Genomic DNA, 23,550 nt, shown 5'->3' with positions numbered 1-23,550 from the left:
ATCTTTGAATATTTTTCACAAAAGAGCTAAGTCTTTTATGCTTAGGGAATAAGAATTGTGTGTACGCCACAGCCAACAATCAGATAAGCAGATAAAGAAACAATCATACACACTCTGTGGGTACTTATCAAAGATTGGTGATATTTTGAAGGGTCTCCAGAAGTCATGAAATATTTATTTGAGGGGGCTATAAGAAGAATGATAATGTGAAGATTTGAAAAGGTGGAATAATGCGGATAGATAATATCATACTTGTCCAGGAATGGTTATAATGTGAGTGTAAAAATATGAATGTGGTGTAGGAGGCTTTGTAGAGTAAATGAGAAGTGTGGATGATGTACAGTAGGTTTTAGAATGTTAGGGTAGATATTTAATTTCTCCTTTTGTATTTAAGTAGCACTTTTACAGGGCAGACAACTTAGGAAATTCAAAAAAGGTTTTGGGAGTTCCCGTTGTGGCTTAGCGGGTTATGAACCTGACTAGTATCTGTGAGGATCCGAACCCTGGCCTCACTCAGTGGGGTAATAAGGATCTGACATTGCCACAAGCTGTGGTGTAGGTCACAGATGTGGCTTGGGATCCCTTGTTACTATTGCTGTCGTGTAGGCCAGCAGCTGCAGTTATGATTCTACCCCTGGCCTGGGAACTTCCATATGCTGCAGGTGCAGGCCTGAAAAGAAAAAAAACAAGGTTTAGCATTATGTTCTTCCAATCCTTTCTCAAAGCACATGTATATTTAAATGCATAAAAGGTTGACATTATACTCCATAGTCTGTGTACTGTAGGTGGTGAAGTTTTAAAATGAAAATGACAAGCTTTTCCAGTCATTAATACAATATATTCTGCCTTGGACCCAAAACAAAACATCTAGTTAATGCTGTAGTCAGAGCAGAGTATCAACCCAGAGTTAGATAAAACGACTGCAAAGGAGCCAGCTTTGGCGTACACATGATTGACAGCAAGTTGATTTACGTAGGTTTCCACTTTTTATCAGTAAGAAATAAACTGTCAAAACCTTGTGATAAGTTGAGTGTTGGGTTCCTTTACACATCTTGGAGTGCTCGTACCAGTGTTTATATTTTGTAACCCTGTTCTTCAGATTAGATTCTACTCTTACAGACATGAAGAGAGAAGTGGTCCTGTCCATAGATGAAAATAGTCCTCCAGAGTTTGGCAGAAGGAAGCTAAAGAAGGTGGAACTCTGCTGCCATACATACCCTGAAGAAGAAGTGGGGAGATGAGGTGGGGGGCCAAGAAGAGCTAGCCATTAAGAGGTGAGGTTTGGAGTTCCCGATGTGGCTCAGCAGTAATGAATCCAACTAATACCCATGAGGACACAGTTTGATCCCTGGCCTGGCTCAGTGGTTTAAGGATCTGGTGTTGCGAGAGCTGTGGTGTAAGTTACAGGCATCTCGGATCCCAGGTTGCTGTGGTTGTGGTATAGGCTAGCAGCTGCAGCTCCAATTCAACCACTAGCCTGGGAACATCCATATGCCACAGGGTGCCCTAAAGAAAAAAACAAAAAGAGGTGAGGTTCAAAAAGGGCAGCATTAAGGGTCCTGGTTGGATATGGGTTAAAAGCAAGCTTCATTTCCCTCCCAGTAACTCTGGCTTAAATGTTGCTTTCTCGGAGATGTCTTCCCTGAACCCCTAAACCCCGTTTATGATCGTCGCATCATTCGCCTTCACGGCGCTCTGCTCAGATTGTAATTATCTGTTTCTATGATGATTTCATTCTACCTCTGCTAGACTATAAATCAGTTCCATCAGGGCAGGAACTGCATCTAATTTGTTTTCTATCTCCAGAGCCCAGTGCGGAGCCTGGCTCACAGAAGGCAATACATGTTTATTGAGCAGATAATGTTTTCTTCAGCGGGGTTTGAGTCAGGAATGGGGACCCAACTGGTTATCTCTCAGCTGCTGTTCCTGGCATCGCTGGTCTTGTGCATGCTTGAACACTAGGTTCATTTTAACATCGCTCTAGAGTAAAACCCATTTCTGAAGGTCTTTTGTTGTGGAAACGTGAAGTTCTTGACAAAGCCCAGACTCAAGGGTTCTGGCGCTTTCCTATTTTTCCATAGAAGGAGAGGACTGGATCACTTAGAAGGGAGCTATATTCACAGAGTGGAGACTATTCGGGTTGAATCTTTAAATTTCCAGCTTTAGCAATACTTTCAAAAAGGCTGGATTCCAGTAACAAAAATGTCAAGATTATGTCCAAATTATTTTGTTCTAAAACACCAGTTGTAATGGAAGTAGCTTAATACAGTCTAAACAATATTCAAAGTAGTTATTCCTTATCCTGCTGTCATTTCAGACTTTCGATAATAGATCTCAGAGGCAGCAACTCAAGAAAGCACCTTAGAGGGGCAGAGGTCATTGTGAATTCTTTTTGCATTATTGTAGATTTCATGACCCTATTCTAATGCCAAAGTAGGTTGGAAGTAAAGAGAAAATTGGCCTGGTTCTGAGGCCGAGATCCTTTTATGAGCCTTGTGATATAACAAGAAAAAAAAGCCAGAGCCCAAAAAAGAGTGTAATAAGAGGAAGTGGTTTATGTAAATTCTTGGGTCACATCTTTGCTCCCACTAGAATCAAGTTCTTCCTCTTACTTTCACCTTTTCTTTGGAATAAGAAATTGCCTGTTTCTTGTGGTTTGTTTTGCTTTTTTTTCAGTGACCACACCCATAGCATATGGAAGTTCCCAGGCCTACGATTGACTCTGAGCTGCAGTTGTGACCTATGCCAGGGCTACGGCAATACCAGCTCCTTTAACCCACTGGTCCAGACCAGGAATTGAACTTTATGCAATGACCTGGGCTCTGCATTCTGATTCTTTACCCTTTGCACCACAGCAGGAACTCCTGTTTTTTGGTTTTCGTTTGTGTTTTGTTTTGCCTGTTTCTTATTTCCCTTGTTAGACTTGCTTGAGGGATTAGGTTAATGGCTGAACCAGCTAGTTGCTTGTTAATTAGCAAACTGCCATGTGATCCAGGGCAGTCCTCCTTCATTGCCATGACAGCCAACATTTACATTAAGCAAAAATGAGAGGAAAAAGTTTGTCATTTGGAATCATTTGTGGCAAATTGCATCATAAAGGAAAAATAAAGCACAAACTTCTTGGTCTAACAGCTAGAATTTGGAACAACAGGATGGACTTAACGCTATTCTTTTTAGTGAGATCTTTTTGATAGGTACTGTTTTTGGCTGTCGAAAGAACTGATGCTGGGGGAAAAAAAAAGGAATTCATGTAATGAACTTTATTTCTGGGCTGATCATCTTTTCAGTAGCAATTACAATGGTGTATGTATGGATGCCTCTTCTAAAGTAGGGGTTATTGACCCAAAATCTTGATCCCTAGGGGATCCACAGACTTATAAGATGTGTGGCAGAAATTGCTCTCTCAAATCCATGTTCTTCCTGTGCGCACTGCATTTCTCAGGCTCCCTTGCATTACATATGACCATGTGATTGGGTTCAGCCAACAGACTGCACAAAACTCTGCACTGGAGTTCTCGTTGTGGCTCAGTGGTTAATGAATCCAACTAGTATCCATGAGGATGAGGGTTTGATCCCTGGCCTCGCTTAGTGGGTTAAGGATCCAGCATTGCCGTGTGCTGTGGTGTAGGTAGCAGATGTGGCTTGGATCTTGCATTGCTGTGGCTGTGATGTAGGCTGGCAGCTACAACTCCAATTTGACCCCTCACCTGGGAACCTCCATATGCTGCGAGTGCAGCCATAAAAAGACCAAAAAAAAAAAAAAGTACCCGCACCACTTTCAGGCTTGGCCTATAGAAACCTTCCACAGGTGCTCCTCCATGCTCTTCCTATCAGTCAGGAGTCGAGATGACACCTACGGCAGAGCCTTCATCTACTCGGGCCCAAAGTGACTGCATGGAGAAGGGTGTCTGGCTTGGTGACCAGCTTAGTTGATCAAGAAATGAACATTTGGGAGTTCCTGTCCTGGTGCAGCAGAAACAAATCCAACTAGGAACCATGGGGTTGCAGGTTCGATCCCTGGCCTTGCTTAGTGGGTTAAGGATCTGGTGTTGCTGTGAGCTGTGGTGTAGGTCGCAGACATGGCTCAGATATGGTGTTGCTGTGGTGCAGACTAGCAGCAACAGCTCATATTAGACCCCTAGCCTGGAAACCTCCATATGCTGTGGGTGAGGCCCTAAAAAGAGAAAAGACAAAAAAAAAAAAGAAAAGAAATGACCATTTGTTCAATTATATATTTTTAAATCTAATAGGTGGAGCAGTTAGGCCACTCCAACTAGGACAAAGCAGTTGAATTGGACTGGTGAGAGGCTAGGCTAGCCAACTGGCAGGTTATTATGACCACATGATGCCAAAGCTTTATATATAGAAATCAATAATGCAGCTTCAGGCACCTCAGATAACAAGTAAATACTTTTTTAGTGTAAGGATGTCCTATGTCATAGTTGAAATTTAACTGGGCATCATGTAGTTTAATCTGCTAAATCTGGCACCTGTATCCCTGGTCTCCCCTTTAGAGAAACACTACTGTAGGACGCCTGCTCTTTCCTCTGGGGAACTGAATTCTGAAGCAAAACTAAACCATATAAGGTCATCTGGGGCCAACTATCTCCTTCCATTCCTCTTATTTTTACTTGTGTGATGCTCCTCTGTCACCCTAGTCCCCCTTAGCACCTCTCATTTTGTCCCTGTCATCCTCAAGCTGCACTGGATTGTCTCTGACCACACATTTTTGGACTTGATTTTTGAAGCTTTTGCCATCCTTTTTTTTTTTTTTTTTTTTTTTTTGGTATTTTAGAGCTGCACCCGTGGCATATGGAAGTTCCCAGGCCAGGGGTTGAATTGGAGCTACAGCTGCCAGCCTACACCACAGCCACAGCAACCCGAAATCCTAGCTATATCTGCGATCTACATCACAGCTGACAGCAACGTCGAATCCCCAATCCACTGAGGCCAGGGATTGAACCTGCATCCTTATGGATACTATTTGGATTTGTTTCTGCTGTGCTGCAAAGGGAACTCCTTTTGCCATCCTCTTACACTTCCTATCCTCTCTACTGTCACCAATCTAAATTTCTTCTCATTTAGTAAAGATTTTTGACCCTGACTCACAATATTTTTTCTTGCCAAGTCTTACTGTCATCTGGGGTTAGCCGTTAATCACCTTGGCTTCTCACTCCTTTGACCATGTCAAATCCATTATCTTGTACTGTTATGTTCCTGGAGTCTTAAGTATCTTACCACTACCTTCTAGTCTTCCAGTTCCCTTACTCTCTTCCCAAAGCCCTTGTTCTTCCTTTTGCAAGGCATCTTCTAGTCCCTAAACTCCTCAGCTAACAGCTATCTAAATTCTTTTTTTTTTTTCCAAATTAGGTAATGAACAAATATGTAAGTTATTGTTAGGTCTTAGTTATATTCACCTGCCTACTGGACATCTCCTTTTTAATGTCCTAAAGGCACCTCAAACTCAATATATTCAAAATGGAATTCATCATCCCTTTGCCCATCTGCCCCTCTGCCCCTCATCCAGACTCCCTATGTCAATGTCTATTACCTTTTGGCCAAGCTAAAAACCTGGGCACCATCTTTTCTTCCTTCCTCTTGGGGGTTCATCCCATTTCTAATCATTTTCCAATTCCTATCTCCTGAGCATCTCAAATCAGTCACTTCGAGAGTTCCTGTTGTGGCTCAGTGGTAATGAACCCAACTAGTATCCACGAGGGTAAGGGTTTGATCCCTTGCCAAGTTCAGTGGGTTAAGGATCTGGCATTGCCATGAGCTATGGTGTAGGTTGCAGAGGTGGCTCAGATCCTGTGTTGCTGTGGCTGTGGTGTAGGCTGGCAGCTACAGCTCCAATTCAATCCCTAGCCTGGGAACTTTCATGTGCCACATATGCAGTTCTAAAAAGACAAAAAAAGGAGTTCCCGTTGTGGCTCAGCAGTAATGAATCCAAAGCGTATCCATGAGGATTTGTGTTCAATCCCTGGCCTTGCTTAGTGGGTTAGGTGTTGCCATGAGCTATGCTGTAGGTCACAGATGTGTCTCAGATCTGGCATTGCTGTGGCTGTGGTGTAGGCTGGCAGCTGCAGCTCTGATTCGACCCCTGGTCTGGGAACTTACATATGCCATACACAAATAAATGAAAAATAACGACAATAAAAAACAAACAAAAGAAACATGATGGAAGATAATAAGAGAAGAAGAATGTATATATATACGTATTCCTGGGTCACTTGGTTGTCCAGCAGAAATTGGCACAATATTGTAAATCAACTATAATTAAAGTCAAAGTGAAAAAAAAAAAAAAACAGTCTACTTATCTCCATCCACACTACTGCTATCTTAGTTCAGACTGCCAGTGTTTCTCATCTGGATGAACTCAACAGCCACCAACTTCTCTTGCCTCTAGTTTTGGCTCTTCCAATCCTTTTGTCACATTTTAGTTCCGGTGAGCTTTCTTTCTTTCTTTTTTTTTTTCTGCTAAAAAGCAGGCCTGCACCATAACAGGAACTTCCCCCTAGTGAACTTTCTATAATTCATGTTATATTAGGTTATATTCTCCTTCAGCAGGTATCTAAACTCCCTGTGAAGGGATATGGAGCTCTTTATTTTCTAGTTCCTCCTCTCTCCAGCCTCATCTTCCCTTACTTTCCCTGCTGTACTCTGGGCTCAGGCCAGACCAAGTTTCTTGTCATTTTCCTGACCCATCTGCTTGCTTCTCCAGGATTTTGTACAGTTTGTACTTCTGTCTGGCTTGCCTTCAATTACCAGTCTTTTCTGATGCTCTAATTTGGGTTATCTGTTCCATGTCCTCTCTAGGTAATGTGTACTTACAGAGTTGTCACGCTGAACTGAAATTGCCTGTGCATGTGTCTGTCACAAGACTGCTCGTTTTATTTCCAGCAGTCAGCCCTGCTTGACAGCAGATACCCAGGATGTGTATTTTGTTTTGTTTGTTTTTTAGGCCTGCCCTCGTGGCATATGGAAGTTCCCAGGCTAGGGGTCTAATTGGAACTGCAGCTTCAGGCCTACACTTCAGCCACAGCAATGCGGAATCTGAGCCCCATCTGCAACCTACATCACAGCTCATGGAAACACCAGATCCAACCTGCCGCCTCATGGATGCTAGTCGGATTTGTCTCCACTGCCCCCAATGGGAATTCAGGGTGTGTATTTTGAATGAAAGAATAGGTTACAGTATCAGCTTTTGCTGCAAAATAAGCCACATCAATACTTAGTGTCTTAAAACAATCACTTATCCTAGCGTTCTATAGCTCAGCTGTTTGGGTTAGGTTCTGCTGGGCGGTTCTTCTGGTCTGGGCTAGTCTCACTGACTTGTCTGAGATCAGCTTCTGGTTGACTTGGGGCTGGCTGGTCTTGGATAGCCTTCAGATTCTCTGCTTCATGTGGTCTTCCATCCTCCAGGAGGGTAGGCCTGGATTGGTTCTCATGGCTATTGACAGGGTCCTAACTGAACAGGTGGAATCACACAAGGTCTCTTAAGGCCTGGCATTAGAATTGACATGATATTGGAGTCAAGGCTCAGTGGTAGCGAACCCAACTAGTAGTATCCATGAGGCCGTGGGTTCAATCCCTGGCCTTGCTCTGTTGGTTAAGGATCCGGCATTGCCATGACTGGTGTAGACATGACTCAGATCCCTTGTTGCTCTGGCTGTGGCTGGCAGCTGCAGCTCTGATTGGACACCTAGGCTGGGAACTTCCATATGCCATGGGTGTTGCCCTAAAAATAAAACAAAAACAAAAACAAAAAAACCCCCACAATTGACATGACATCAATTGCAAGTCTCAATTGATGTGTTGCTCAAAGCAAGTCACAAGGGCAGCTCAGGTTCAAGGAGTGAAAAAACAGACTCTACCCTCTTTTTTTTTTTTTTTTTTTTGGTCTTTTTAGTTCTGGACCCATGGCATATGAAGGCTCCTAGGCTAGGGGTTTAATTGGAGCTGCAGCTGCCAGCCTCTACCATGCAGGATCCAAGCCACATCTGTGACCTACACCACAGCTCACAGCAATGCTAGATCCTTAACCCACTGAGTGAGGACAGGGATCTAACCCACACCCTCATTGATACTAGTTGGTTCCTTACTACTGAGCCACAATGGGAACTCCAGGAGGCATCATTTTAAATTCAAAGGCATATTTCCCTTGCTAAGCAGTGAGCCCCTTGGGCTGCATCTGTGTGGGAAATGCACCTATTTTGTAAGTCTCACAAAGTTCCCTGTGGGCTGGCAGGGTCCTGATACTCAACCTAAGGTAGGTGAGAAATGGTTACTGAGGAATATGAGATGGCACAAAAGGCACAAAGCAAGAAAAGTAAGTAAGCACAACACACTGTTCTTATAAACGGATCAAATGAATGAGGGATTGAGAGATCCAGGAGGAAGAAGAAAGCAAAGACTTAGGTTAATATGTGTGAATCGAATTCAGAAACCAACTGAATCAACGATAATGGAAAAAAGAAAAATCTTAAAAAAAAAAAAGGAGTTCCCGTCGTGGCGCAGTGGTTAACGAATCCGACTAGGAACCATGAGGTTGCGGGTTCGGTCCCTAGCCTTGCTCAGTGGGTTAACGATCCGATCCGGCATTGCCGTGAGCTGTGGTGTAGGTTGCAGACGTGGCTCGGATCCCGCGTTGCTGTGGCTCTGGTGTAGGCCGGTGGCTACAGCTCCGATTGGACCCCTAGCCTGGGAATCTCCATATGCCGCGGGAGCGGCCCAAGAAATAGCAAAAAGACCAAAAAAAAAAAAGAGAGAAACCAGCTGAGAGTTAACAGAGAGACCAGAACACTGAAGCACACAAAAAACACAAAATATGGTTTGTTTCTATAAAAGGCAAATCTATAGAGACAGAAAATAGATTAATGGTTGCCCGGGGCTGAGAGTAGAAATGGGGGTTGACTATAAATGGGTTCAAAGTTTCATTTCAATGTGATGGAAATGTACCAAAATTAGATTTGGCAATGGTTGTACGACCTTGTAAATATACTAAAAGTCACTGAATTGTGTGCTTAAAATGGGTGGATTATATGATATGTAAGTTATATTTTAATAAAGCCATTTAAAAAACTTTCTTGACAGTGTCAGCATCACTAAAAGTGAACAAGGCATTGTATGTGTCTGATGTGATACACAACAAGAAGTTCACAGCAAGCACCACCTCTGAGGCATTCAGATTCCCCCAAATTGAACCTGACTCTAATCCAGGTATTTACAAGAAATAAGAGGAATAGAGGAACAAGTTAAATAACACCATCTGGAGCCGAAGAAACAAATCCAGGATTTGACATACTCTATAAAACAAATGGTTCAGTTTCTTCTCAAATCAATGGCATGAAAAAGGACAGTAAGGGAGGTCTGTTATGGATAAAGAGAGATTTAAGACATATCGGAGTTCCTGTCCTGGTGCAGCGGAAACGAACCCGACTAGGAGTCATGAGGTTGCAGGTTCAATCCCTGGTCTTGCTCAGTGGGTTAAGGATCCCGTGTTGACGTGAGCTGTGGTGTAGGTCGAAGACGTTGCTCAGTTCTGGTGTTGCTGTGGTGTAGTCCGGCAGCTGTAGCTCCAATTAGACCCCTAGCTTGGGAACCTCCATATGCTGTGGGCGTGGCCCTGAAAAGACAAAAAAATAACAATAATAACAGCCTTCTCAAAGATGTCTTCATCTTGATCCCTAGAACTTGTTACCTTAAATGACAAAAGGGATTTTGTAGTTGCTGCATCTCATAATTTTTGGTATATTGTATTTTTGTTTTTATTTATTTCAAGGTATTTTCCAATTTCCCTTATGATTTCTTCTTTGACCCATCAGTTAGCTAAGAGTGTGTTATTTAATTTCCACATATCTTCGAATTTTCCAGCCTTCTCATTGATTTCTAGTTTCATTCCATTGTGTCAAAAAAAGACACCTTGTTGATTTCAATCTTTAAAAACTTTATTTAGATTTGTTTTGTGGCCTAACATACGGGCTCTAGTTAACTTTACAGATGAATATGAAGCTCAGAGGTGAAATGGTATTCTGAAGGTCACACACTTGCTTAGTTATAGAATTAGGACTAGAACCTAGGTCTTTTTTTTTTAGGCCTGTACCCACAGCATATGGAAGTTCCCAGGCTAGGGGTAGAATAGCAATGCCAGATCCAAGCTGTGTCGGCACCTTACACCACAGCTCACAGCAATGCTGGATCCTTAACTCACTGAGCAGCGCCAGGGATTGAACCCTTATCCTCATGGATACTAGTTTGGGTCTGTTACTGCTGAGCCACAATGAGAACTCCCAGAACCCAGGTCTTTTGATTTCTCAGTCATTTACCATTGAAATGTAACAAAATATATTAAAAGTGTAAGAGGCTTAATTAATTAATTAATTTTGTATTTTTAGGGCCTCACCCGTGGCATATGGAGGTTCCCAGGCTAGGGGTCCAATCCCAGGTGCAGCTGCCAGCCTACACCAGAACCACAGCAACGCCAGATTCGAGCCGTGTCTGGGACCTACACCACAGCTCACAGCAACCCCAGATCCTTAACCTACTGAGCGATGCCAGGGATGGAACCCGCAACCTCACAGTTCCTAGTTGGATTCATTTCTGCTGAGCCCAGACGAGAACTCCAAGGCTTAATTTAAATAGTCCAGGAGTTCCTGTCATTGCTCAGCGGATAGCAAACCCGACTAGCATCTGTGAGGACACGGGTTTGATCTCTGGCCTCACTCAGTGGGCTAAGGATCTGGTGTTGCTGTGAGCTGTGGTGTAGGCCACATATGCAGCTCAGATCTGATGTTGCTGTGGCTGTGGTATAGGCCGGAGGCTATAGCTCTGTTGCAACCCCTAGCCTGGGAACCTCCATACGTCGTGGGTGCGGCCCTAAAAAGACAAGACCCCCCCCCAAAAAAAAATAAAAATAGGAGTTCCGTCGTGGCGCAGTGGTTAACGAATCCGACTAGGAACCATGAGGTTATGGGTTCGATCCCTGCCCTTGCTCAGTGGGTTAACGATCCGGCGTTGCCGTGAGCTGTGGTGTAGTTTGCAGACGCGGCTCAGATCTTGTGTTGCTGTGGCTCTGGCGTAGGCCGGCGGCTACAGCTCCGATTCAACCCCTAGCCTGGGAACCTCCATATGCCGCAGAAGTGGCCCAAGAAATGGCAAAAAGACAAAAAAATAAAATAAAAAATAATCCATGAGTCAAAGAAATCACAAAGGGCAAAAAAAATTAAAAAAACTTAAATAGTCCAGCTCCTTTGCTGGCTCTCCTGCTTTGTCCTATCATCTAAAAGTAAGTATTCTCTAAGGTTTTGTGTCTGTCCTCTTCTACCTCTACTGATCCTCTAGCTCCTTCCATTGCAGCGTCCCTTCAGTTTGGAATGTTAGTCCCCTTTTCCAATCCCATGTCTGTTATTTCTACTTGGGCAATCTTTTTTTTTTTTTTTTTTTGCCATTTCTCGGGCCGCTTCCAGCGGCATATGGAGATTCCCAGGCTAGGGGTCGAATCGGAGCTGTAGCTGCCGGCCTACACCAGAGCCACAGCAACTCGGGATCCGAGCCGCGTCTGGGACCTACACCACAGCTCACTCCAATGTCGGATCCTTAACGCACTGAGCAAGGTCAGGGATGGAACCCGAAACCTCATGGTTCCTAGTCGGATTCGTTAACCACTGAGCCACGACGGGAACTCCCATGGTTCTTAGTCGGATTCGTTAACCACTGCGCCACGACGGGAACTCCTACTTGGGCAGCCTTTGAGAACCTTATAACCAACTGTGATAAAAGGAACTCGTCTTTCTCCGCATTCCATCTGAAAATTTTCCTAGCATTCTTATTTTTTTTTGTTAATGGTACCATTTTATTCTCTTAGTGACTAGGTAGGGAAGATAGAAGGTCAATTTGATCCCCCCCCACATCTGATTAACTACAAACTCTTCGTAGTTTCTCTGTTAGCACTATCTCCATTTGTCCTTTCCTATTTTCACTGCAGTCATATTACCTTTTGCCTGTATTATTGTAATAGCCTGATCATTTATTCTGCTCTTTAATCACTGCTATACAATAATCTTTTTAGAGAATAACTATGGTGTCATCCACCATGAAAAATCATCAAAAAATAATTTCCTTGTGGCCACTGAATAAGGCGCAAACTTCCCAGCATGCCATACAAGCTTCTTCATAACTTGGTTCCAACCTTTTATTACACATTTACCGCAGACACTACCAAACAGCTTATATTCTAATTACCTGAACTTCAGTCTTGCAACACATACTGTATGAATACAAGATGTTAGGAATCCACTGGGAAGCAAAACATCAGGTCGTTTCCCTTTCCTGCCTCCTGATCTCAATGTGATCTTGCTCCTGCTCTACTGCACCTTAGGTGCTCCAGACCAGGATCCCCTAACAACTTCCCTGTACCGATCCATGGTGGGCCCAAGGGGAAAAAGAAGGCTTAAGGAGAAGTAAAGAAAGATTGCGAAGTAAGAAGCTGAAGTGTGAAGTCCTCGTTCCCCATTTGGCTACAGAAGAGCCCAACTCTTTACCCTGGGGTTAAAAGGGTCTGAGTAAGATCCAGGACTGCCTTTACCATTACAAAAATCGTTACTGCCGCTAGTTTCTCTGCCCGTAGTCCAGCTCTCTCGTTCACTCTCTCGCCTGGCTTTCCTCACTTCCTTGGGGAGCTTTCCCACTATGCAGTCGCAGTTCCCGCTTCCAACCGCCCCTAAGCCCACGGAGGAGGGGCGTCTAGTAGGTTCCAGCCTCTTCGGGCGCTGAGCTCCCAGACCCGCCCCCCCGCGCCAGTTGCCAGGGAGCGGTTGCCATAGAGCTGAGCAGTTGTCCGCGTGCGCAGGCGGAAGTCCCGGATTGAGGCGCCGCCATTTTTGCTGCCCGGTCGCGGAGCGAGAGGCTGAGAGAGTCGGAGACGCTATCCGCTTCCATCCGTCGCGCAGACCCTGCCGGAGCCGCTGCCGCAATGGATGATCGGGAGGATCTGGTGTACCAGGCGAAGCTGGCCGAGCAGGCTGAGCGATATGACGGTGAGTTGGGGGGGGAACGGGGGGCTGGAATTCTAGGACCCTCTGCCGCCGCCCACAGAGACCAGGACCAGGAGACAAAATGGCGGCATCGTCTCCTAGCCTGGCCCGGGGAGGTGGATTTGGGAAGTAGGCAATGCCCTGTAGGGTTTCAGAGCCGCAGGAGGCTCCAGACTCAGGATTTTGACTCCTTCGGCGTTCTCAGCTGCAGACACTCGGGAGCCAGGAGGCCGGGGCGTTAGGGTGGAGGAGTTGGTTGTAAAATGGCGGCTGGGGGGGAGGGCGAGTCCCGGGGCGGGGGAGGGGGAGGAGATGGCGGGTGCTGTCTCCCAGCGAGCAATCCCCAGGGGAGCCTCGGGGCCGTTCTTGGGACGTGGTGAACAATTGGGTGGCGTGACTAGGGAAGAAACACCCGCCACATGGGGGAGAGTGGCGACCGGGAGCGCGGGCGCCTTTCAGGGAAATATGGCGGGTGGGGGCGGTGGCTTTTCCCCAGAGGCCCAATGTGGGGCGGCGGCTGTGTAGTCTCACAAAGGAGAACCCTTGCGAGCGGAGGGCTCCTTTGGGTTTGGGGTGGGGGGCAGTCTCGGATGAGGGTGGGGAGAGCGAGGGGAGAGTGGGAATCACTGCAGTTCATCCTTGGGCGGAGGCCAGCCGAGATGCTACGTTCGGATTTCCTTCCCGTAGACCAGCACACCTTGTAGTGGGATTTTTTAGGCTTTCCGTTCAACCTCGCCTTTTTCTGGGGAGGTCTAGAAAAATCTCTCTCACGCTCCCTTTCCTCAAACTTAACCTGCAGAGTTCGAAGTTCCTGGTAATCATTTTCTGGCTTCATAAGCTGTGGGTTCTGGTGGATAGATAGAACATTGAACAGGAAACAAGGAGATGATGAATTTTAGTTCCTCTGCTATTCCCGTGCCTCAATCTATCAGTATTTAAAAATGACGACTTTCCTGTTTACACGCGGCATTACGACAAATGGAAAGACCTGTTGGAAAATCAAGTTTTTTCAAATAACGTTTAGTAACTGTATTTTAGTTGCCTTCCTTGGCTTGGAATGCGTGATCGTACTTAACCGATCCCAAAGCACTCAGCAGAGATTTGGGTTTTTGAATTAAGACCATAAGGGATCCCAGTAGATCTTATTTTCTTTTCTCCGTTTTAAGTAAATGGTTTCATGCACAGATTTGAGCAGTTCTTTGTTCATTGCTCCTTTTCCCCTAAAGGCTCTGTAGTCATTTTTCAGAACTTCATCGAAATGGCCACTGTGTCTTTTTAGTCGGTTCTAGGCTGCTTTTTTTATTGCCCCTCTAGTTGTGGGTCTCCTGCCCCCGCCCATTTTGGATCTAGGTATGTGAATTACTCCCACATCTTTTAAACTGGCATTATCAAAACAAAAAGTCCTATATATGGTTTTTGTGGTTTTTATACTTTTGTGGCGTAAGACGGGGTTGGAATCAAATGTCAATGAATAGATTTTTCTTCATGAAGCCACTTTTTTCCCCAAAATGTCGTGTGGAGACCTTGCTTTCCTTGAGTGCCTGTTTGGTCATGTGAATAGTCTCAGGGCTGGTCCTGGCGTACCTTCATTAGGAGTCAGGAATTTGAAAATTACTAGAAAAGACCTCGAACTCAAATTTAGGAAGGTTACTAATTCTATTTTGTAAATCCTTCAATTGCTATTTGTATTGAACAAAATTCCTGTGGAAAGGGGGAGGGGAAAAAGATGGGGAAGTACAGCTCAAGGTCAGTTTTGTCTTTATTTCACTGTTGAAAAGCAAACAAATGTAGGTGTGCTTGTAATGAAAGTTTTTCTCTTCTCCCCCCTCCTGTCCCAAATAGGTTCCTCTCTTAATACACCAGTGCCCTTAGGGAGGAAACTTGAAATTATATTGGAATGCTTTCTGTTCTTTAGGGATTTATAGGCTCTGGCTGTGATTACCAAAGAGGACGTGGAGGGAGCTTTTTTTTTTTTTTTTAAGAACTTGTTTTAAAAACTGGTTTGAAAGTTCATGATTGTAGCTTTCAACTAAGTGACAGTTTAGTGATAATAATGTATTGGTTTTGAGTGTTGAGGATTTTTGACCAAAGGCCTTATTATTTAGCACAGGTCTATAGATGGAGCCATATTTTTAAGGTTGTTTAAATGTTAGGAGTGTCCTTCAGAATCTAAAGGGAGGTAGGGAATATAGGATCTACCAGTTTGGAGAGGAATGTCCGTGACTGTTGGGTACAAGACAGAGAGGGATTCATTGGAAAGGGAGAAGAGGAAGACACTCCTTAGGAATCAGCCTCTACCTGTGACCACTCCTTTATTGGATATAATAATTCAGTTTTGTTTCTGGTGACAAAAAGTGATTTTATAGTTGTAGTTAGCAAATAATTTATCAGGCATGGGGAAAGTGAAGAGTGCATTTGAATGACTTGGCTTGGTGTAATTGGATACAAATGTTGGCTTTTCTTCTTGTTCCTGTAGTACCTTTGTCTTTTATTTTGCATGTTATGTTGAATCTATTAAACTTTTTTAGTACCATCATTGAACTCTGTCCTGGGGAATTGGAATCAATTGATATGGATTATTTAATGGTACTGGAGGATGAGCTAAGCTGTGTTCAGGAAAAGGACAGTTTCGGGTTGCAGATAGGAAGTAAGTTTGGGGCTGGGACTGTTAATTTTAAAGATTAAATCGTGTAACAGGCTGAGGAATTTCTATCATTCATAGCCAAGTTAAGCTCATCACCTTTTAATATTCCTGGGCCAAGTCTTAACTTACCCTGCATATATGAACCACATTAGTACAGAAAAGTGGGAAATAGGGAAAAAAATAAGTACTTTTACATTTTTTGAGAATGGAGGGTCAGCATAAACTACATCTGGGTTTTGGGATAGTTGCTTGTTTTTTCCTTTCCTCACTTTATCCCTGTGATGATTGGCTGCATGTGAGGTAAGAGTAAACTTTTGATAGTCTTGTTTGGTTCAGTCTGTGAATACAACACCAGGAATGCATCTATTGGAGTCACTTGAGAGCTGTCCTTTTAAAACACCAGAGCCTCATCTCTAACTTTTTCTGGTAGTTATCAGTGAAGGGTGGGGCATGTTGTCAATTAACTCCTTAATATGCATCTTGTTTGGAAAAAAAGTGTAAGAGTGAATTAACCTTAGTAATGATTTTAAAAGCATGAGTTAATTATCAATTCTTTGATCAGTAATAATTTTTATTGTTGTTTCAGTTAATGGCCTTAACTTTATAGCATACATTTTTTTCTTCTTGCCTAAACATGAGCAGAGTTGGATGATGCAATTTAAAAATTTCCTGCCTACAGGTAGCTTTTGGTCTTTGTATTTAAATTCTCTTTTGTGTACTTTAGGCTCTTATACAATCCTTTGGATTTGGGGCATTATTTAAGTTTATTCTGTTGGTTTACAAAGTTATGGGATATAACAAAATAATAAGTCATTGCAATTTGAGGTGTTGATGGGTTGATTCATATGGTAAACATTTCTGGGCACCCTTTTCACCTTTACATGTAAAGATCTGTGTTTGAATTCTAGTGTGGGGAAAAATATACATATGAAACTGAGCAAATTTTGGATTCATTAAGTACAAGCAAACCCATTGAAAGTCCATATAAACAAGCAGGCTTTTCATAATTGTCTTATAGCTTGGTCAAGGGAATATCAACTATTTAAAAAATTTCTTGACTTTAACCTGATGTAACAAGTGAAATTTCAGCACAATAAATAAATGTCTCTAATTTTACAGATAAGTTTCAAATATTTTAAAAAGCTCATCTGAAAGCATGATTTTTAAAAAAGTGCTGTAAGGCTGATTTTGCAGAAATATTTTAACTTTATATGTAAGTGTGTGTATTTAAACAGTAATAATAGGTGTAGGGTAAAGATTAAAAATTTAAACTTTACATTATATAGTGCTGCATTTATATAGAACTTGACATTCATAGACCACTTTCATAAAATTTTTTACTTATTTCATGTAACTTTGAAGTAGGTAATGTTAACTTCTGTTTTATGGTTCAGGAAAGTGAATTTGAGAAGATTTAGAGATTCCCCCCCCCCCAGTATCCCATGACTAGTTGGCAAGTACATGGCAAAGCTAGAGCTCTCTGTCTGCTGACCTTTAGACCAGCACTCTTATTTCTCCTGAACCACTCACAAAGACCTATGTGTAACTAAATCAGATGGTGCCTTGTGTATGGGGGGGTATGCTTATGGTTTTTTAGCAGTTATTTCACACACTGTGTCTTCATGAGTATCACTGGTATCCATTGTAAACTAGTTAAGATACTGTCATACTTTTCTGAAGAAATCTCTTTCTTTCAAAAACAGGCATAGTATATGAAATTATAAGGAGGGAATTTTAGATTATCTCAGCTTGTTTGTGTTTAGGTATTTTGGTTGTACATTGTCTGCGTTGGGATATGGCTAATGGTATGCATATCTGAAAGTACTTTTAAAATGTTTGTGCCCCTTTCTTTAGTCTTAATGGATACAGCCCTTAAATTAATGATGTAGCCATAAAAAATTGGTGTGGAGGGGTGTTGGCAAATGATCCACAAATGTTGCAGTTAGTAATCTAGATAGCTGTCAAACAGAATCCATTAAGGGATAGTGGGAAACAATTTTTACTGGGTTTTTTTTTTTTTTCTTCTTCTCTTTTTGCGATTTCTTGGGCTGCTCCTGCGGCATATGGAGGTTCCCAGGCTAGGGGTCGAATCGGAGCTGTAGCCGCTGGCCTACCCCAGAGCCACAGCAACTCAGGATCCGAGCTGCGTCTGCGACCTACACCACAGCTCACAGCAACGCTGGATCCTTAACCCACTGAGCAAGGGCAGGGACCGAACCCGCAACCTCATGGTTCCTAGTCGGATTCATTAACTACTGCGCCACAATGGGAACTCCCAGAAGCTTATTTAAAAGTTCACTAAGTTGTGGAGTTCCATCGTGGTGCAGTAGAAATGAATCCGACTGAGATTGAGGGTTTGATCCCTGGCCTTGCTCAGTGGGTTAAGGATCCAGCATTGCCATGAGCTGTGGTGTAGGTCACAGACACGGCTGGGATCCCGTGTTGCTGTGGTGTAGGCCAGCGGCTGTAGCTCCAATTCAACCCCTAGCCTGGGAACCTCCATATGCTACAGGTGCAGCCCTAAAAGGCATTAAAAAAAAAAAAAAGTTTACTGAGTTGTAATAAAAACTGCCATAGTAATAAAAGGGTCATCATAATATATCATCCAAATCGGGATACCTTGAAATAAAGGGGTGCCAATTTATAATTATACTTGGACAATAGACATGAACTGGGGCTGTTCTGAGCTGCAAAGTTATCCTTTGGTCATCCTACTTAAGACCATTTTTTGCCACTAGTTGTCTCACATAGATTCATATGAAAGTTTCCTAAGCTTTGTCCATCCCTTGACCACAGAGATATCTTAAATCTAAATCCCCAGAATATTTTTTTTTTCTTTGAAATAAAGTTAACATTTGGCAGAACATATGACAAAAGCAAGGTGAAAGCTTTCTTCCTCTCAGTCTCCTTTCCCCCAAATGGAAGCTGGAAAAGTTAAGGATAGGGTAGTTGCTGAAAATAGAGCTTGCTGGCATACCAACTAGTCAGTCTGACTGATAATGTCAAAGTCAAGTATGTTTTATGTATGTCTACATTGAGCTAGATTTTATATTTAAAAATACTTAGGTGTTGGAGTTCCTGTCGTCGCTTAGCAGTTAATGAACCCGACTAGCATCCATCAGGACTTCGGTTTGATCCCTGGCCTCGCTTGCTCAGTGGGTTAAGGATCCAGCATTGCCATGAGTTGTGGTGTAGGTCGCAGATGAGGCTTGGATCTGGCGTTGCTGTGGCTCTGCCATAGGCCAGTGGCTTCTGCTCTGATTAGACCCCTAGCCTGGGAACCTCCATATGCCGAGGGTGTTGGCCTTAAAAAGACAAAAAAAAAAAAAAAAAAAAAAAAGATAAAAATACTTAGGTGTTAACAGCAGTGTCTGTCTTAAGTTTAGAACTTTTCCCCAAAATTACATTTTAAAAATCTCACCCTTGTCTTGGCATTCCTATTGTGGCTCAGGGGGTTAAGAACCAGACATAGAGTCCCACAGGATTCAGGTTTGATCCCTGGCCTCTGTCAGTGGGTTAAGGATACAGTGTTGCCTCAAGCTGTGGCATAGGTGGAAGATGGTGCTTGGATTCAGTGTTGCTGTGGCTGTGGTGTAGGCCAGCAGCTGCAGCTCTGAACGGATCCCCCCAGCCTGGGAATTTCCATATGCTGCAGCTGTGGCCCTAAAAAGGAAAGAAAAAAAAAGAAAAACTCTCATCCACGTCTTGTTATGACCATTATGTTTTTCGTTTTTTTTCTTTCCTTTTTTTTGGCCACTCTGCTGCATTTGGAGTTCTGGGCCAAGGATCAGATTCCAGCTGCAGTTGTGACCTATGCTACAGCTGCAGCAACACCAGATCCTTTAATCCACTGTGCCGGGCTGCAGATTGAACCTGTATCCCAGTGCTGCAGAGACACCCATCGGGGTCGCCACAGCCCTTCCAGTGATCCATCATAGTAGCTGGACAGATTTTAGCCTTGGTAGGCTTGATTGTGATCAGGTCAGGATTTTATCTATCTAAAGTAATATGAAATGTGTTAAACTCTCTTCATTTATGTGTGAAATTTGGAGGAGATAGGTTACATTATGAGTAAGAATTATGATTTTCACAGTTTGGAAGATGTGTAGTGCATAGGCCTGGATTCTTCATCTGTAGAATAGGGATTAATGATGTCTACCTTGCCTGCTGATTTACAGGGTTGTTATGAAATTGTGGCTTTGTAAACTGCGAAGTATACTTATTAGGTGGTATTATTTATTTATTTTTGCTTTTTAGGGCTGTACCGGCGGCATATGGAGGTTCCCAGGTCAGGGGTCCAGTTGAAGCTATAGCTGTGGGCCGGCCTACACCACAACATCTCATCTGAGCCTCGTCTGTGACCTGCATCATAGCTCATGGCAACACCGGATCCTTGACCCACTGAGTGAGGCCAGGGATCGAACCCGCAACCTCGTGGTTCCTAGTCAGATTTGTTAACCACTGCGCCACAGTGGGAACTCCAAGATCCTTAAGATTCTTAACCCACTGAGTAAAGCCAGTCCTCACGGATACTAGTCGGGTTTGTTACCTCTGAGCCACAATGGGAACTCCTGGAATGTTGTTTTTTCTTGCTCAGCGGATTAAGGATGTGGCGTTGCCATGAGTTGTGTAGGTCATAGACGTGGCTCAGATTTTCATTGCTGTGGCTCTGGCGTAGGCTGGTGGCTACAGCTCTGTTTTGACCCCTAGCCTGGGAACCTCCATATGCATTGGGTTTGGCCCTAGAAAGACAAAAAAATACAAAAAACAAAATCAACTTGGCAAAGTAGTTGCCTCCATTTTTTTCTCCTTTTTTGGCCACACCCATAGCGAATGGAAGGTCCTGGGGCAGGGATTGAATCTGAGCCTACACCACTGCTTTGACAATGCTGGATCCTTAACCCATTGCACCACAGTGGGAACTCCTAGATTTTCTTTTGACTACTGTTCCTTCAGACAGGTCACTTAGTCTCAGGGCCTGTTTTTCTCATCCGTGTGATAGATTTCTGAAAGCTCTTTTATGCAGTGAATTCACAGGCTGAAACTAGGGTTCTACTTCATCAACTGAGCTACTACTGTTGATTTAATAGAGGAACTCCCGTTCTCCAAATTTGTTTTTGTTCTTGCTTGTGTCGAGTGAATTGTAATATAAGGTTGAACTGTATGGAATTGTCAATTTCAGCCATTTTGACTTATAAAAATGATCATTTTATAGGGTTTGATGTAATGCTAAGTTGTGGTTGGTTGGAAGGCCTGGAAGGGGAGGCCTCAGTGTACCCCAAAGGGCATCAAACTTTTAAGGAAGCACCAGGATTGATGATGCACATGAATTCTTTCCTCCAGAGGTTGGTTTTGCTTTTTGCCCTTAGGTAAGTTGATTTTACCTATTTTAACTTTCTAGGTTTTTTTTTTTTTTTCCCTCTTAGAATAATGGGTTCAAATTTGCTCTATTGGCAGTTCTAATGCAGCACTTTCAGGGTCATTGTAGCAGTGTAAACTTCTCTTGGAATTGTGCAACATAGAGACCCCAGGTATTTTGATCATTTTGGGGAAAAGATGGTGTATAAAATACTGTTTTTTCCCCCTAGATAACATTAACGGAATTTAATCCTTTCTTTGCTAGTTGTCAGGATAGAGAGGATGTAAAAAGGTTACTTCCCTTACTGTTCTTTCCAGAGGAGAATTGGTCAGTAGCATACTTCACAGTTGGTGAAATGCAGTTGTAAGAAAATGTTTGGATTTATTAGATAATGCAGTAGCAATACGATTCTTTTAACTGTAACCAGTAGAATTCCATTTATTAATATGGAATTATTCTTACTGTCCTTATTTTTGTGGGTTTTTTTTTTTTTTACTGTTTTATATTTTAAAGAACTTCTCCTTTCCCTTTACCCATTGTGAGAGTCTTTGTTTCTTTTTTTTTTTTTTTGTCTTTGCTATTTCTTGGGCCGCTCCTGGGGCATATGGAGGTTCCCAGGCTAGGGGTCTAATCGGAGCTGTGGCCGCCAGCCTATGCCAGAGCCACAGCAACGCAGGATCCGAGCCGCGTCTGCAACCTACATCACAGCTCACGGCAACACCGGATCCTTAACCCACGGAGCAAGGCCAGGGATCGAACCTGCAACCTCATGGTTCCTAGTCGGATTCGTTAACCACTGCGCCACGACGGGAACTCCTAGGACTGCTGCATTTTATGACTTTCTTTACCTTTAGGTTTCCTCATTTGAAAATTTATTGCCAACATTTCTTCAGTCATTTTGTCTTTATCTTTGTCTATCAGACTGCATTAATATTTCCCAGTTTTCCTTTTCCACCTCTAAAAGCCAAAAAACTTTAGAACACCAGTAGTAGTCTGTTTAGCAGACTGTTTTAGTTTTTAAGACTTTGGAGACAGTTAGATTCAGAGGATGTTTGGTTTTATGTGTATTTTGGAGGTTTGGGATAGATTACCAAGTAGGCTTTATTTCACCAATCAAGATGTGATTTTTTTTTTTTTTTTTTTTGGTCTTTAGGGGTGTACCTGTGTCATGTGGAAGTTCCCAGGCTAGGGGTCAAGTCAGTCTATGTTACAGTAGTACCAGATTTGAGCCACATCTGCAACCTGCACTTGGAAGTTTCTGGGTTGGGGGTTGTATCAGAAGGACAGCTGCAGGCTTTTTCCATAGCCACAGCAATGGTGGATCCTTAACCCACTGAGCAAGGCCAGGGTTTGAAAAACCCTCATCCTTGAAGGGGCAATGTCAGGTACTTTAACCTGCTGAGCCACAATGGGAACTCCAAAATAACACTTTGGGTTAAGGATCTGGCATCATCACTGCAGCAGCTCAGGTCCTTGATTTGGTAGGGGTTGATCTCTGCCTGGGAACTTTTGCATGCCATGGGTGTGGCCAAAAATTTAAAAAAAAAAATAGCACTTTTTTCCTTCTCTCTTTTTTTTTTTTTTTTGTCTTTTTGCTATTTCTTTGGGCCGCTCCCACGGCATATGGAGGTTCCCAGGCTAGGGGTCGAATCGGAGCTGTAGCCGCCGGCCTACGCCATAGCCACAGCAACGCAGGATCCGAGCCGCGTCTGCAACCTACACCACAGCTCACGGCAACGCCGGATGGTTAACCCACTGAGCAAGGGCAGGGACCGAACCCGCAACCTCATGGTTCCTAGTCGGATTCGTTAACCACTGCGCCACGATGGGAACTCCTCCTCCTCATTTTTATTTGACATCATTCAGGGGGGTTTTTTTGTTTTTTAAGTTTTAGAAATCTGAATTTTTTTTTTTGGTCTTTTTTTGGCCCCACCCGTGGCATATGGAAATTCTCATGCTAGGGGTCGAATCAGAGCTGTAGCCTCTGGCTTACGTCACAGCCACAGCAACAGCAACCCAGATCCAAGCCATGTCTGCAACCTACACCACAGCTATGGCAATGCTGGATCTTTAACCTACTGAGTGAGTCCAGGGATCACACCTGTGTCCTTATGGATACTAGTTAGTTTTGGTAACCACTGAGCCATGACTGGAACTCCTGAGAATGATTTTTTTTTTTTTTGGCTTTTTAGGGCTGCCCTTGTAGCATATGGGGGTTCCCAGGTTAGGGGGTCTAATCAGAGCTACAGCTCCATCTTATACCACAGCCACAGCCACGCCAGATCAGAGCAGCTTCTGCAATGTACAGGGCAGCTCACGGCAATACCAGATCCTTAACCTTTTGAGCGAGGCCAGGGGTCAAACTCGCAACCTCATGGTTCCTAGTTGGATCCGATTCCACTGTGCCGTGCAGGAACTCCCTGAAATTGATTTTTAAAATTTAGTGACATTTTGGAGCAGAGAGGATTTTAGGAGGACAGTCATTACTAAAAATAGTAGTTGATTAAGTTGCGTTA

At 43.4% G+C, this 23,550-nt stretch overlaps 1 protein-coding gene across 2 annotated transcripts in view; it reads left to right on the top strand.

Annotated features, from left to right (window-relative positions):
* Positions 1 to 12,852: 12,852 nt before the first annotated feature.
* The window catches only part of YWHAE (tyrosine 3-monooxygenase/tryptophan 5-monooxygenase activation protein epsilon), a 44,821-nt gene continuing 34,123 nt past the window's right edge, over positions 12,853 to 23,550 (top strand). For both annotated transcript variants that reach the window (XM_047757197.1, XM_047757198.1), the window contains exon 1: positions 12,853 to 13,034. In XM_047757197.1, coding sequence (XP_047613153.1) covers positions 12,971 to 13,034 — 64 coding nt within the window. In that variant the 5' untranslated portion in view covers positions 12,853 to 12,970. The remainder of the gene's footprint in view (positions 13,035 to 23,550) is intronic.

This window comes from Phacochoerus africanus, chromosome 14 (genome assembly GCF_016906955.1).
Source record: "Phacochoerus africanus isolate WHEZ1 chromosome 14, ROS_Pafr_v1, whole genome shotgun sequence".
In the NCBI taxonomy this organism is placed as follows: Eukaryota; Metazoa; Chordata; class Mammalia; order Artiodactyla; family Suidae; genus Phacochoerus; species Phacochoerus africanus.
Note: the sequence above shows the minus strand (reverse complement) of the source record. Positions and strands in the feature narration are given on the sequence as shown.